This window comes from Branchiostoma belcheri, unplaced genomic scaffold (genome assembly GCF_001625305.1).
Source record: "Branchiostoma belcheri isolate BF01 breed outbred unplaced genomic scaffold, Haploidv18h27 scaffold39, whole genome shotgun sequence".
NCBI lineage: Eukaryota > Metazoa > Chordata > Leptocardii > Amphioxiformes > Branchiostomatidae > Branchiostoma > Branchiostoma belcheri.
In genome coordinates this window covers 2253234-2269884 of record NW_017804009.1, presented here as the reverse complement: position 1 = coordinate 2269884, position 16651 = coordinate 2253234, and the positions used below count along the sequence as shown (strand labels likewise).

At 40.2% G+C, this 16651-nt stretch overlaps 1 protein-coding gene across 1 annotated transcript in view; it reads right to left on the bottom strand.

Annotated features, from left to right (window-relative positions):
* Window positions 1-12218: 12218 nt before the first annotated feature.
* LOC109476788 (metabotropic glutamate receptor 6-like) overlaps window positions 12219-16651 on the bottom strand; it is a 70346-nt gene continuing 65913 nt past the window's right edge. Inside the window, exon 9 of the mRNA XM_019777806.1 lies at window positions 12219-12379. Within this exon, the coding sequence (XP_019633365.1) occupies window positions 12219-12379 (161 nt within the window). The remainder of the gene's footprint in view (window positions 12380-16651) is intronic.

The following is a 16651-nucleotide window of genomic DNA, read 5'->3' as shown; positions in this document are numbered from 1 at the left end:
GAACCGTATGTGGAAAAGGCATGAACAACTAGAACCCCATTGATCCATGTATACCATGACAAATTGCGTAAAGGCCATGTTGATTTGATTATATGGATGACATCGACTGGGAACCCCAAAACTGATGCAAGCGTGAGAAGAAAACAAAGTTTGGCCAACAAAAAAAGTTGCCTTCGCTATGAAATCAACGTGGTCATGAAGGTTGGTTGAACAAATGACTAAACACGCGGAGTATGGCATGAACTCTCCACTTTCGTTTCTTAACGTTTTCTTCTTTTCTTTAATTTAGAAATTCTAAATTAGTATCGTTTTCTAGTATTTTCTAACCTATTACATATATTCGCTCATTTTGCACCTAGCTGTTTTGTACAATTTACAGTATGGTCGAAAACTTTGGGGGGGACGAATAAAAATTCATGCACCTGCGGATGCCATCCATATAATCAGATCAACATGGCCTTACCTGTGAAATGTCAATCGGAAAAGTTAGTATGCATGCCCGCCGTCAGAGGACAAGTACACATGTTCCAGAAGGGCAAACGCCACAATTGTGTTGCGCAGTAGAGCCCCCAAAATGGGAACGATCGTAGTTCCTAATTAATAGCTTTAAAAATCTCTAGCTTGTAGATTTTGGGGCTAGAAGAAACAGGTAGGGTCTAAACGTTCCTACTTTGGTCAAATTTTGTTCATGTCACCATTTTAGTGGGCATAATGAGCGACCTGAGTAATTAGGTCTGACCTGCCTAGGGCGAATGGATACATGAGAAAAGTAGGTCAAAAGTAGGTTTTGTTCACTGTTGTCAGCTGTTGTAAGAATTTAAGCTGGTCGATCTCCTATTTTTTTATATTTGGGAAGCAGACCCTTGTGGCTCTCTGGTGTAGAAGAATTTTTGAGATTGAAATGTGAGATCGAGAAAGTACTTTCAAAGGGACTTGTTTTAGTGTATTTTACCATGGGCTTCTATGGGCAAACGTAATTTGTACTGTTTGTCCATAATTAGTTCAAACTTCAAGGGTGTCTACCCTCATGCTAGGTGTCAATAGAAAATGGAAGAAAACTGTTTTGAAAATTGTTTTTGCTGTGCAAATTAGATTTCTTAGCCTGATCACCATTCCTGTATTCATATATAACGAAGTGGAGAAAACAAATACATAGTAGAATATCGGTATCTGTCTAGCTGTTTGAAGATGCACTGTACAAAGACTAGAAGCTCTAAGTGTGGTATTTTTGTCGTATTTGGCGCACTACCAAAAATGCTTTTTCTAGTTTTTCCTTGTACAAAGAAAATGCATCTTGTAGGAAGAAAATTATTCTTTGAACAAGAACTTGAGGAATCCCCGTAGCAAAAAAAATCAAGAAACACATGTGTTTCTTGGCAAGAAAACAATTTTGCCCACAAGAAAATATTTCTTGAACAAAAAAAATCAAGAAACACATGTGTTTCTTGGCAAGAAAACAATTTTGCCCACAAGAAAATATTTCTTGAACTTAGAGCTAACTGTTCTTGTAGCAAATAAATACTGTAAACTTTCTTAAAATTCTAAAAGATTCTTGTTGGTGAGCATAATAGAGAAATCGTTTTCTAAGAAAGAAGAAGAATTAAATTCTTTGTGTAAGAATCAACATACAAAAACTTTGAAGAAGCGCTTCTTAATATCCCCATTTAGAAGAAAATATTTCTCAACATAAGAAAATAAGAAAATAATGTAATGGTAGTGTGATTGTTTTTCTTGTTCTAAAAACAAATCCATGCCACGTGGATTTCCGGTTCTTGATAAAGTATTATGTGATGAAGTATTTGATAAAAAATACCATTATGATGACATAAGTGCAATAACTTGAGGTCGATACACATTATATAGCTCGATAATCATCAGTGTTTTGATAAATTTCTGTACCTAAAGCCCGGTCTAAGAAAGCAATTCTTTCCTTCATTGTGCAGTTATCTACAACATGACAATTAATCAGTAGTACCCTTAGCTACAGACACTTTTTTTTTCTAATCAGTGCAGAGTGAACCTGATCTTAACATCGTATAACGATGATCTTCGGTTCAATATGTCACATCAATTCCCCTCGCTTGATTACACATACATACCCTTATCAAATACATTATACATAATACATAATTACATGGTACATTATTGCCAAAAAGTAAAAAATCTCTAGGAGGAATTCAACAAGAATCTGTTTACTGCAGTCTTGAACTTAGTCATGTTAGGACTGTCAGGGAAAACCGAGGCTGGTAAGGAGTTCCACAGCCTGCTAGTCCTTGGTACATATGAGGACATGTGAAGCTGAGTGTTGGATCTTGGCACTTTAACAGAGTAAGGGTGCCCACTTGTAGTTTCTTCTGAATGCTGTCAAGAAGTTTAAGTGCAGTTGGTAAATTTGTATACTATGTATAGATTTTAACTGTGTAAATGGTTTTGTAAATGTTTTACATGTAAAGCTGGAGTGTAACAAGCCATTATTTTAATGTGTTCTATACTAAATGTACTTTCTAATAAGGACAAAATTTGGGTGTGTTGCCTACGATACCCTCAGGCAATGTCGATTTGATTATATGGATGACATCCGCGCGCGCATGAATTTTCGGCCGTTTCCAAAAAAAAGTTTTCAACTATACTGTAAATCGTACAAAACAGTTGCAAAATTAGCAGATATATACCGTAAGTTGCAAAAAAAAATATTTAAAAACGATACCAATGTCGTAGAATACCAAAATCGACCAAAAAAGACAAAATGTAAAAAAAAATAAATTTGAAGAGTAGATTATTCACTAAACCATACTGTGTGTCATTTTTTTAACCTTCAAGACCACGTGGATGTCATAATGAAAGCAACTTTTTTGCAACACTATTTTTATTCGCACGCTCGCATCAGTTTTGAGGTTACCAGGGGGTGTCATCCATATAATTAAATCAACATGGCCTAATTGAATAAAGATTTGACCAGGAATGGTCATTGCAAGGAGACATATATAGGTGAAAGAGAATGTGCACTGAAAACAAGATTCCTGGAACATCAACGTCCTAGTTCTGTAACTAGCTATAGGTCTCTCAACTCATTCATATTGAATCTCCGGAAAAATCCTTATCTTTAGAAGGGGTAACCGGTGCAATAGCTCAATTGGTAGAGTGTTCGCTTTGTAACCGGGAGGTCGTGAGTTCAAACCCCGGCCGGGTCATACCAAAGACTTTAAAAATGGTACACACTTCTTTCTCTGCTTAGCACTCAGCACATATGAGAAAGAGTGTGGGAAGGTCAAACACACAGCACTACCAGCGGACCAGCCCCCTGCTGTAGTGCATTGCACAATTGTGTGTCGCCCAAGGGCTACAGAAATGGATATGGGCACCACCCTACGCTCTGCATAAGAAGCATGGGAGACCTTTCCTTTTTCCTTTTTAGAAGGGGTCGAAATCCTCAATTCTGAACCGGACTTTTTGCTAGAATAGTGAAGGAAGCGGTCTACATTAGAGCTGACAGACCTACTCTGAACAGAGAACGGGGGGCGACACAAGTTATCTGGAAACGTATGACATGCTACTACGGTCACGTTCCAAGAGTAGTCGAGTCCATTCTGTGAACAAGGTTGACAGATTCAGCCGAGAATTTATTCTAGTGTTGCAAGGAAAGCTTAGTCTTTATTTCATAAAGATTTGATTTGAGATCGATAAACATCATATAGGTCGATAATCATCAGTGTTTTGATAAAGCAAGATTTATGCTTTGAGCAATTCACTGTCCTTTCAAATACCCAATGATTCTTACTTGACTCCTACAACCACCAGTTTATTCGTCATTTCGTACATCATGCATAGTCTGGACATTTTCTCCTGTCTTCCAGTGACACCCACTGTAGGTTTCTTTTCATTTACGTGACACCAGCATCGCTTTCATAGTTGTTCGTGCAGAATCTTGCAGCTTGATTCAGTACCATTTACAGAAAGACAACTTCGGTTGGGGAAAGTCGTATAGAGGTCACCTTGTGAAATGGCAGCCGCACAGACCCTTGCAACAGTTCCACACAAAAAATTTTTGGAGCAAATATGTGCATCCTGTGTATTATTTGCAATTTGTTTGTCATTATTTATCGATTATTATCATATAGCCGGACGGCGTGGACCAATCAGAGGCCCGGATACCCGTGCTGTTATTTCCCGATAACAGCACATGTGGTGTTATGGCGGAATAACAGCACATGTCGTGTTATGGCTGAAACCATTATGTTATAGGGTATAGGGGCATGCGACTCTTTCTGTAAACCTTTGTAGCATTTTTCTGTCCAATAAACTTTTTTGTTTAGCTTCATTTAAACTACAATTTGCATTAAATGAAATTATCCATATTTGTTTTAAAGCGTATAATATATTCGAATGTATTTTTATGTATGTATATATATTAAAGCTGTTGTATTTAAAACAGGAATTGTGTTGATTGACAGTTTGGATAGGCTATATGATAATAATTTTAATGCACTGCCTTTTCCTCGTTGTATATGGTGTCATAACTGCATGGGCAGCTGCCATAACCACCTCATAAACCACCTCGTTCGCTTCGCTCACACGGTGGTTTATTCGGTGGTTATGGCAGCTGCTCATGCAGTTATGACACCATATACAACTCGGGGCAGTGCATTAACCCTTTATTATATGATACCATGCATCAATTCAGCCGTATAAAGGCTGCGACTGCACGGGTGCTGTTTGACAAATAAAAAACACATTTATTTACAGTTTATCTTTGTCTTTCTTTGTACATGATTCTTATACTGTCGCGGCGTATTCTAAATTCTGGGCAGTCTGACAGAGCCGGTTGCTAAGGTCGCACTAACATGTCCCCTATAGAATATGGAGGAGTGACTTCTGACCGGGTCTCAACTTTGCTTGACAAACGACCTGACATTAAACCAAAGGTTTTCCACGATATCGACCAGGCTTTCTGGATCGAAACGCTTATTGATTTGCCTGTGTCTTCGATTTGTATCGTGGCTGTGTATTTCCTACTCACAAGGCTTCCCTTAGCCTGGTGTCTATCGTGGTTTTGACCTGGTTTTCTTCGGGGCTGTAGAAGCTTTTCCCCGCCCGACTCAGCCAGCAGGTTCCCCAGTAGGTTTTTCACGACTGGAGTTTAGTTAGTGGTGGTTTTGGCCGGGTTCTCTTCGGGGCTGCTGACGCTCTTTCCGGCCCGACTCATCTAGGTTCCCCGGTAGGTTTTTCACGACGGGTGTTTTGTTAGTGGTGGTTTTGGCCGGGTTCTCTTCGGGGCTGCTGACGCTTTTTCCGGCCCGACTCATCTAGGTTCCCCGGTAGGTTCTTCACGACTGGAGTTTAGTTAGTGGTGGTTTTAGCCGGGTTCTCTTCGGGGCTTTAGAAGCTCTTCCCCGCCCGACTTAGCCAGGTTCCCCGGTAGGTTTTTTCACGACGGGAATTTAGTTAGTGGGGGCTAATCAACTTCTGGCGTTCAAAACTCCTACAGGCGTAACCGTATACCGGGCGGTCTGTTGAGCTGGACGGGGAAACACTATCAGAGCCCCGAAGACAGCCTGCCACAACTACGGTAGACTCGATACCAGGCTAGGCATCCCTGTGCCCCTAAAAACTTTTTTGTTGAAGTGGAACGACTTTTCAACCTTTGGGTGGCCGGAACACGACGGAATATAGATTATGGAAGAGCTAAATGACACCCTTCCCGCTGGTAATATTCGTTAAGTAACGATTTTGTAATAGAGATGCACTTTTGACAAAATCAATGGTATCATCAGGGGACAGGGAAGCTCGTCTGTTTTCATTCCAGATAAGACAATTACATATTGTAGCTGACAGGCATAGTATGATGTATGGTTGTAGGAGTAAACATTCCTATGATAGATATTGGTAAATACACTAAGGCCAATTTGGTTTCATTGTATGTATTACATCCACGTGTGCATGAATTTTCGTCTGTTTCCAAAGAAAAAGAAGTTTTCGACCATATTGTAAATCGTACAAAGAAGCTGAATAATAAACAAATATATGCTGTGAATTGCAAAAAAAATATTGGAAAACGATACTAATGTCGTAGAATGCTAAAACCAATTCTAAAGGAAAAGAACAAGAAATGAACATAAAGGGTATATTATTAACCATACTCTGTTTAGCTCATAGTTTAAACTTCATGAAGGAAAAAGTTTAATAAATGAAGTTTATTGCAAATTCATGCCCGGGGGGGGGGCTAATTGCATGCATTCAAGTACCAGAGTTATCAACCAAGGATTGAGGTGTTCAAGAATTCATTCTTTCCTAGAACTATCGCAGAGTGGAACTCACTGTCACCAAGTACAGTAGGGGCATTGTCAATAGATAGCTTTAAACAATGTCTAGAGCTAGAAGTTCAAGGGTTAGGTGTAACAAGTCGATCGGTGTAATATAGCCAGCTGCCGCCGCGCCACGTGCCTGCGAAGCTGGTGTGTTACGCCGAAAGGCGGTTATACCGGCTATACAGATACAGATACAGATACATACATACATACATACATACATACATACATACATACATACAAACATAAAACAACAATGAAACGTAGTATAAAATAACTAAAATCTACAAATAAAAGGTAGTAGCTTTAAACAATGTCTAGAGCTAGAAGTTCAAGGGTTAGGTGTAACAAGTCGATCGGTGTAATATAGCCAGCTGCCGCCGCGCCACGTGCCTGCGAAGCTGGTGTGTTACGCCGAAAGGCGGTTATACCGGCTATACAGATACAGATACAGATACATACATACATACATACATACATCTACATACATACAACTAAAATCTACAAATAAAAGGTAGTCTATGTCTAAACGCTCGCATCAGTTTTAGGGTTCCCAGAGAATGCCATCTATTTAATCACATCAACACGGCCTCTTCTTCTTCTTGTAATGTGTTGCCAGAGTGCACGTGCCTTTGACGTTTAGTTAAATACGTGATTAGTAGCTGTAATCTCCGTTTTTTTCCTCAATTTGTGATTATCTTTAAATTTCAAAGATAGCAAGTAATATTTTGTATCTTGTATTGTAACTCGTGACATAAATAAATCAATGTAATGTTTATTGCAAATACATGCCCGAGGGGCTTAACGATATATGACCCTACGTCTAACGTTCTACTACCGTTATACTGCATTATACAACATACGTGGTAATAGTTTTGCTGGGTTTGACTTATTCTTTTGATCAGACAATGGAAGACAATACGAATTTGCCCACATCTTCTGTGATATGTGGGTTCTTTGATGTTTGCAGTAAATTGTTTACTCAAGAGGGAAAGTAAGGGTGAATAATCAACACATTAGTGTGCATACAACCGATTATGATTTCAGTTTTTTTTATTTAGTTGTTTGATTTGTTTATATGGTTTATTATTCCTATGTTCAAGTACTTTATTTATGTTCTACCATTCCTAAGTTTGTATTATTTGGAATTTGACCTTTGACCACCTCTGACTATTATTATTGTATCTTGATTATGTTTTTCGAATTCCTTTTTCACGTTTAGCTATTATTTTATGTTACATTATTTTCTTGTATCATGTTTTCATGGGCTCCTTTGGAAATCAGCCTCAACGGCTGAAGGGACTACCAATTTGTTTGTAAGATTAATAAATAGAATAAATAAATAGCAAACTCAGGACGCTGGGCTTGAATGAATCACAGTACCACTGCCACTGTAACACACTAGTGTTTAGCCAACCATGAATAATTAGATTTGGGTCATGAAGGCCCCTCTGAACGATGGGATTACTGCACGGAGAGATAAAGTCTTGCCATTTGGAGGGGAATACAGACGTGCTTGTGGCGGAAATTAGTACAGAATCTCCAGGGGGCAGGGATCATTCCCAGATATGCAAATGAGAAAAATGTGTGCCGGTAATTTGTATCAGATTTGAAAAAGAAGAAAACACGAGAGGAAGAAAGTCAAGAAAGACAAAAGATGGGCCAAACCGTTCTGAAATCAACGGTTTCCGTGTCATTCCGACTGACATGTACATATATATGGATATCAATGTGTGCATGCATATGGATATCAAGGTTTTGAATTCATCACAGCCACTTCTTAAAAAAGACTGACGTTTGAAGACGCTGTCATCGTCATCAGGGCAACTATAAGTGGTTTACTGTGCACTGTAGCTAAATGCACTGAACCAGTAACACCTAGCTTCAGTGCAGTAAAACCTAGCTTCAGTGCACAGTAAACAAGCAACACCTAGCTCCGGAGATCCAGTGCACAGTGAACCAGTAACACCTAGCTTCAGTACGCAGTGAACCAGTAACACCTAGCTTCAGTGCACAGTGAACCAGTAACACCTAGCTTCAGTACGCAGTGAACCAGTAACACCTAGCTTCAGTGCACAGTAAACCAGTAACACCTAGCTCCAGTGCACAGTGAGCCAGTAACACCTAGCTTCAGTGCACAGTGAACCAGTAACACCTAGCTTCGGTGCACAGTGAACCAGTAACACCTAGCTCCAGTGCACAGTAAACCAGTAACACTGAGCTCCAGTGCACAGTGAACCAGTAACACCTAGCTTCAGTGCACAGTGAACCAGTTACACCTAGCTCAAGTGCACAGTGAACGAGTAACACCTAGCTTCAGCGCACAGTGAACCGGATTGAAGTGCAACCCTAGCTTCAGTGCACAGTGCACCAGTAACACCTAGCTTCAGTGCACAGTGAACCAGTGGCACCTAGCCTCAAGTACACAGTGAACCAGTAACACCTAGCTTAAGTGCACAGTGAACCAGTTACACCTAGCGTCAGTGCACAGTGAACGAGTAACACCTAGCTTCAGTGCACAGTGAACCAGTAACACCTAGCTTCAGTACACAGTGAACCAGTGACACCTAGCCTCAGTGCACAGTGTACCTAGTAACACCTAGCTTCAGTACGCAGTGAACCAGTTACATCTAGCTTCAGTGCACGGTGAACCAGTGACACCTAGCTTCAGTACACAGTGAACCAGTAACGCCTAGCTTCAGTACGACCTAGCTTTAGTGCACAGTGAACCAGTAACACCTAGCTTGAGTGCACAGTGAACCAGTAACACCTAGCCGAGTGCAGTGCACAGTGAACCAGTAACACCCAGCTCCAGTACACAGTGAACCAGTAACACCTAGCCTCTGCGCAGTGAACTAGTCATAATTGCTTTGATAAAGACGAAACGCGGACGTTGGCTCTTGTAAACTATTGGCCTTAATCATTCACCAGCCTGATGAAATCATTCACAGACATATATGGATGTTAGCACTTGTCCAGGTACAAAAAATTGTCAATAGGTTGACGAAAAAGTCGACCGTATCTCTCACGGTGTCTATACATCATGTCCTCTCTTGAGAACTGGTCTAATGATTAATGGATAATGATAATGGCATATGTCAAAGGGCGGTACAATATTGTGCCCCAACAAAGTAGGTCATCGTTATAATCAATTTCCCATTCGAAAACAATATTTGGGACGATTCTTTGAGTAAAGTTTCATCGTCACCAATTTGACTAAAAGAAGTTACAACCCAAGAAGGCCAGTGGAATCACTCACTCACACTCACTCACTCACTCACTCACTCACTCACTCACTCACTCACTCACTCACTCACTCACTCACTCACTCACTCACTCGGTCGAGCTTCCCTCGGTTCCAATGACAGCTTTCCACATCTTCCTATCCTTCATTTCTACTATCAGGTTTTTCATGTCGAGCTGCATGTCGTCCATTAATTGATTAATATACTGTAGTTTCTTGCTGGACGACCTCGACTTCTTTTTCCATGTGAGGGCTCCCACAGTAATAATTGGTTTATGATTTCATCCTCACTTATGTGGCAGTGTCCAATGAACTTCAACCTTCGTTTTCATATTGTATCGCTCACTGTGGGTAGATTTTCATATAGTACACCATTTGGTATCTTTTGGTACCAGTGTACATTTTTAACAATCCTAAGCATTTTGGTGTAGGTCCCGCCAGTGGAATTGTAATGCTGATGTTATTTTGATTCCCTTTCTAGCTCTGTGCCCTGCTGCCAAATGTCAGACATTGACAGGGTCAAATTTACGGTCGATCAGGCGTGCCTTGGTATCGATTTTGTATTTGATCTCGTCTCTCAGTGGGGCAAACTCAGTAAAATAATTATTATTCCTGGAGAAAAGTCAAAGGGTGACGACGGGAGAAGGTGAAGGTGATATTGAGGTTGTTTGAGGGGAAGTATCAAAGTTTAAAATATTGCCCATGACTTCTTATTTTTTTCAGAACAATTTATTCACTGAATAATGATATACGATTTCAATGACATAAATAAATTGCGAACAGTAATATTGACGTACTGCATAATCAGTCAGTTTAAGTCCCTGTCACACATTCACGAATTTGGCCTCCCGAACACTAGCCGCGTTGTTATGTTTAAAACTAGAATGTTTAAAAATGTTTAAAATATTGTAGGGTTGGTCGGCAGGTTCAAACATGGTAGGCCGGTTTCGGCCGGAAGTGAGCAGTTTTTGGGGTGTGCGAAGGTCAAATATAACCCAAGTTTAACTCAAATTCGTATTGAATCATATTTAAAGTTAGGCAAAAATCTGGTCAGACTGCTCCCGAACGTGCTGAATGTGTGACAGATGCTATAGTCGTGTGGTAACTGTTAACCTACGTACACATACATAGTCATGAAGCAGCAACGGACATCACCATATTCTCAAGAACAAATGCTGAAATTACTGCACTATTTCCACAAAAAAAACACTTAACCCTACGTTTTTAATTACGTTTACGTACAGTGATGTGATACCAGCCACAATTATATCACTCATATCATCAACAAATTCCTTGTTCAAGATTTATCTATATTTTGGCAAAAATATTCTGTAGTCGTCAGTTGGGACAAAGATTACAAGAAGGCAATACTTTACACATGTCATCAGTGCGTCACAAATATTCACCGGAGACAAAACATTTACGATAGAAGTCTTTGACAAACGTCTCTCACGTACATAAAATACACATTTGTCAACCAATCTTATCGAAATATCATTTTTATCTCGACATTTTTTCCAATAAAATATACATCATGTCAAGTTGTACAAAAGTAGACGCAATGCTGCAATCACAACAGTATCAATGTTCAAATAGAGACTCTATCTCTACAATTCATTTTAGAGAAACTTTTAGAAGAAAGATCATGCTGTGGGTACACATGCAGGGCTCAAAATACTCATATGAAACTTAAAAGATGTGATTTTCAAGATTTCCATGTAGAAATATTCTAAATATGCAATTTTGCATATATGACAGTGTTCCCTTCAGACTGTACAATAATAGCACTGCTATGTTTCTACTACAACGTCACTATACTCATTTTAAAATGTAGGGTGTTTCGAATTTCTTTCCTATCTTCCCAGATGATTTTTCCCACGTCTATAGAATTCATCAGGTTTGCAGCCACGCACCTCATTTCTTCCCCACTATTAATATTTCCCCTTAGCCCACACCAATTTAATTTCTTGGTTAACGGATTTTTCTAGAAAAATAATGGAGCGGGCGGGCCAAAAAAAAAATAAAAATAAAAACAGGCCTAGACATCCTATTATGGCCCAAAATGGCACGATAGGAGCCATGAAGTCAACACACAAGGCTGGTTCAAAATTTAAACAATGAATTTTTAACTTTTAATGATACCACTGCATTGAAAGATGGAATAACTGTAACAACTAGGAAGAAAAGTACTGTTTTCAGGGCAAAATATGAGCATCTTGCAGTTGATTCTGAATGTATTATTTTTTTTGCAAATCAGAAAAAAAATAAAGCGGGCGAATCTGTTAACCAAGAAATCAAATTGGTGTGGCCTTATCATAGAAATGTGGTGTTGGAGATTTCCATATGTATATTGTTGATACGAGGTCTAGAGAAGACTTGAAGTGTGCATGTAGATTGTTTAAATTGCATGCCAATTTTCTTCAACATGCAATTTTGCATTAACCGAAAAATTAGTATGTTACTGTGATGTCTTGTCTTGTTATGTCATGTCAGCAGGGCTAGCCCTCAGTAATAGCAACTGGCTAGTTGGGATACCCTGGTTGTGATGGTTGAACAGCCAAACCAATAAAATAAATAAATAAGCAAACAAACAAACAAACAAACAAACCGAAAAGGAGTTATTTCAAGCCCTGCATATGGGTCCACCGACGACATTTGAGAGCTATAGCTCACACATTCGTGGTCAGCACGCCTGATTCGGCGACTTCCGTTGTTCTGTCGACCAGAGCTCCAAATCTGTAGACAGGTTTCCCGTCGCTGGTGCTGACGATGGTGTCCGAGCTGGGGATTTTCTGTATGTCCATGTCCGGCTGTTCTGGCGAGGACACCTCTGTAGAAAAAGACAAATCAAGGTGTTATCTGTGGTTATCGCTTAATGCTACATTAAGTCTTACCAAGTAAAGCTTTTTAGCCATGTACTGTAAATCATACATCATTTCAGCTGATAATGGCTGCTAATGCATGTTTTGTACGATGTGTACTTGTCTTTTGTATTAAAAATAAACCATTCATTCATTCATTCATTCATTCATCAGAATTCCTCTCGCCATCCTTAAACCGCGACCGAGGCCGCCACAGACTACCCCCAATCTACAACACACTCGTCCAGTCACGTGACCTGAGCTGGCCTTTCAACCCCGGGTCACGTGACTGCCCTCGTCATTAGCTGAAGAAAGATGGCGGATGCCGCCTAAAACCTCCTTCGCTTCACTTTCCGTCGTGTGTATTAGTTTTAATCCTTGTGTTATCAGTTTTTACCTACACACGATAGGACATGTTCGTATTCAGGTAGGTTTATTATCTGTAACAAGCCCAAAAAATTTTTATCATCGTCAAAAAGGCTATGTTTTCTACAGCGTTTTTATGTACTTATGTGGTTTGACACGATAACTCAATAAGCCTTGGATATATTGTCATGAAATTATTAGGTGGAGGACTTTGATCAGACCTGGAAATGATTCGATTTTTCGTCCCCTGGCGGCTTTCGTGATCTGGACGAGCTAGGGTCACGAATTTTGGATATGGTGAATAGCTCCTGTACTCGGTAAGAAGTGACATTAGTTTGGGTCCCGTTGTTATTTATTTGTTAGGCTGAAAATACAGCCCAACCATCACTTGGGTATTAATAATCAGGCGAGTCTTGAGGCTTATTGAAGACAGGGATTCACCAGACCTCCGACCGGGTGTTGTAGTTTTTTTTTATTACCTTCGCCAAGAAGGTTATGTTTTCAGAGGCGTTCGTGTATGTGTGTGTGTGTGTGTGTGTGTGTGTGTGTGTGTGTGTCTGTCAACACGATAACTTGAGAAGGCTTAAATGGACTGACTTGATATTTGGTAGGTGGGTAGGTCTTGATGAGACCTCAAAATGATTAGATTTTGGGCCACCTGGCGGCTTGTCATGGTACTGCAGCAGAACTTCCGGTTTTGATATCTCATGATCCAGACATGCTAGGGTGACGAAATTTAGATGGTAGATAGCTCTTGTGCTGGGGATGAAGTGACATGAGTATGAGCCCCCTAGTTGCTTGCTCTAGAACTGCAGGGGGGTTTAAAGGACAAATGTTTAAAAGAGGATAACTCAAGAACCGATTGATGGATCATCGTGATTTTTGGTATGTAGGTAGCTTAAGTGATGCTTGACATAATGATATTACAATTATGCAAATATTGATGTAATTTGTATAATTAATGAGGAAATTCTATAAATCAGCTGCATTCCATGATAGGAAGTTCAAGCTTGTAACATATGTTATTAAGAACGAGGGAAACACAGGCAAATATCGATTATGCAAATGAAGACTTAATTTGTATAATTAATGAGAAAATGTTATAATTGCATAGTGGTAACTGCCTGGAATTTCATACTTGGGGTGTTTGAAAGTTAAGTGAAGGTGAACATAATTAAACATAACTTACTCAAATAAGGACCACATTTGCATAATTTATGAGAAAATGGCATTCTTTGTTAAGATAAGACTGTCTTTTGGTGGAGAATATGATCAACAGACTGATATAATTCATGCAACTGAGGATCCTATTTGCATAATCAGAGTGATTAGTATATTTCTTATTCATAAAGGCTAACATCATTTGGCGAAGGTATGAGATCGTGGAACTCTAGTTCCAACATGTAACTACAAGACATGGTGACGTCACACTCAAGTTTTTCAACCTATTTTTATGCCGCCACCAACACAAAGGACTACACAGTACTCAATTTCACCTGCGCAAAGTGAGGAAATTCGTGTAAAGTGCCTTTCCCGAGGACACAAAATCGGTGGCATGGCAGGGTTCGAACCCAGTACCTCTTGGTTCCGAGTTGATCACTCTACCGTTACTATACATGACCCCACTTTTTGAAACCACCTATTGTAGCTGACTCTAATTCCTGGTAGACAAGGTTTTTTTTTTCTTGAAAGAAGTTGAACAACTACAAAAACGTCACGAGTGGGATGGCGTCGAAACAGGACCCAGGTAATCTTGCCTCTAATTGAAAAGCCACTTCTAATTTCGGTCGGGGCGTTTTTTTCGGCATCGAACATGGCAGCTCTGATTGCAGCGCAGCGCCGCGTCAAGGTGGAAATGATACGGTTCCGGTGGTAATGAACGTGTAATGCATGAAGATGTCGTAATGCATCGGCGTCACTGCCTGCTGGTGGGAACCGGTCTGGCAGTGTTTTGCTGCCGGTGTGATTGCAATTGTATCACCGCGTGGGTCTTAGCCTCCAACAGACCACCGTAGCCTCCTGTACGTGTGTGCAGGCCTCCGCGTGGGTGGGAGTTTTGATACTACGTTTTTTAGAATTTTTAACGTCTTCTTTTGCCGACCATCCTAAAATTGCCCCCCAAAAAACGTTTCGACCATACAGTTAATTGTACAAATCAGCTGCAAAGTGAGCAAACGCAGTATATGCCGTAAATTGCAAAAAAAATGAGAAACGATACTAATGACATATATTGCCAAAATTAATTCCAAAAGAAAAGAAGAAAATGCGAAGAAATGAAAATGAAGAGTCTATTATATTCACCATACCATACTCTGTGTGTTTAGTCATTTGTGACCACGTAGATTTCATGATGAAAGCATTTTTGGCGACGCCTTTGGGGCGGAGGCATTTGTGCAAGTACTACGATCGCTTTGAAAGAATTTCAAAAATTGCACGAATGCGTTCCCTAGGGAATTGGTTTTGAGGAAACCTTCGGCCATGTGGTTTTTGGTTCAAGCAGGTAACTTACACTGGTGCCCACGTGCCACCCATCCAGCTGCCTGGCATGATTAATTACTGGTCATCTATCTTCTCCCCACACCACGGACAGAGAGCACAGCTGTCTTTGGCCAAAGACCAGATTCAAACAGATCACAGAGACAAAAGAAATTATCCGTCCTTTTGGAACCCACAAAAGGTAAAAAAACAAGTCACAGGAGTAACAACTTCAGACCAGACATAAAATCCAGTCTCTGGTGGAGGATAGAGTGAAGTGGAGGATGGTTTTAAGTTTGGTTCGAGCGGGAACTCCACCAAAGTAAAGTAAGTAAGTATGTCATAAAATTTATATTGCTGGAGAAGAACGGCTAATTCCTCCTATACGTGTATTTGGTATATTGCCCCACACCTCCTCCATCCATCCTGTAAATTTCACTACGTGCATGTCTTTATAAGATAGGGAAATATGTTTTTCTGATAATTGTAATGTAGATTGCTAGCTCCACCACATGAAATAATATATATCATTCAGTAGTCGCCTCAGCCTTGTTGAAAACTGTTTTATTCGCACGCTCGCATCAGTTTTTGGGTTCCAAGAGGATGCCATCCGTATAGTCCAATCAACATAGGCGTTAAGCAGAGTCAGCCTTCCTCATTTCTGTAAAATCAATGGGAATTTACGTACAAACAGTGCGATCCATACTCTGCTCTATAACGAAGGGTTTGGTGTTGACCTTGTGGGAGCATGTATCAGAGTAGCCTAAGTTGTTTTATCACAATGATTGTATTCCCATCCAGAAGATACATGTAGATGGTGTCCTCGTGTGCCCTTCATTGAGATAAAGACGCCAAACTTCGATAAGGTCAGAGGACCTTGAATTAACGGCACCAGGCAATTTGAAGATCGTATTGGTGTGTAGACCTCACTGACACAGGGATTACAATTGGTGAAAGCGTTGTATTGTAATATAACTGTATATACCGTAACCGTCTTGGAGAGGAGATAGGCGCCGCCAAGATTATAAGCCTACTGAAACATCGTAGCAAGTCCAAACATGCGGCTGGCTGTCATGATGCCCCTACGACCGCTCACGGTTATGGGACTTACATACATACCGTAACCATGTTGGTATTCTTCTCCATGTTTAGTTAATTGCAAATACATGTCCAAAGGGCTAAGCCTAAGGCCACACTGATTTAATTTTAAGGATGACATCCGCGCGTGCATTGATTTTCGCCTGTTCTAGAAAAAACATCCTTCTCCGAGGCTCTGGTATGGGTGCCATCCTCCTTAGTCCATGAAGAACATTATCTTAAAATCCCAAACGAACGTCAATAAACCACCATCACCAAACTACGAATCAGCTGTCATAAACTCAGCATCGAAACAGGAAGGC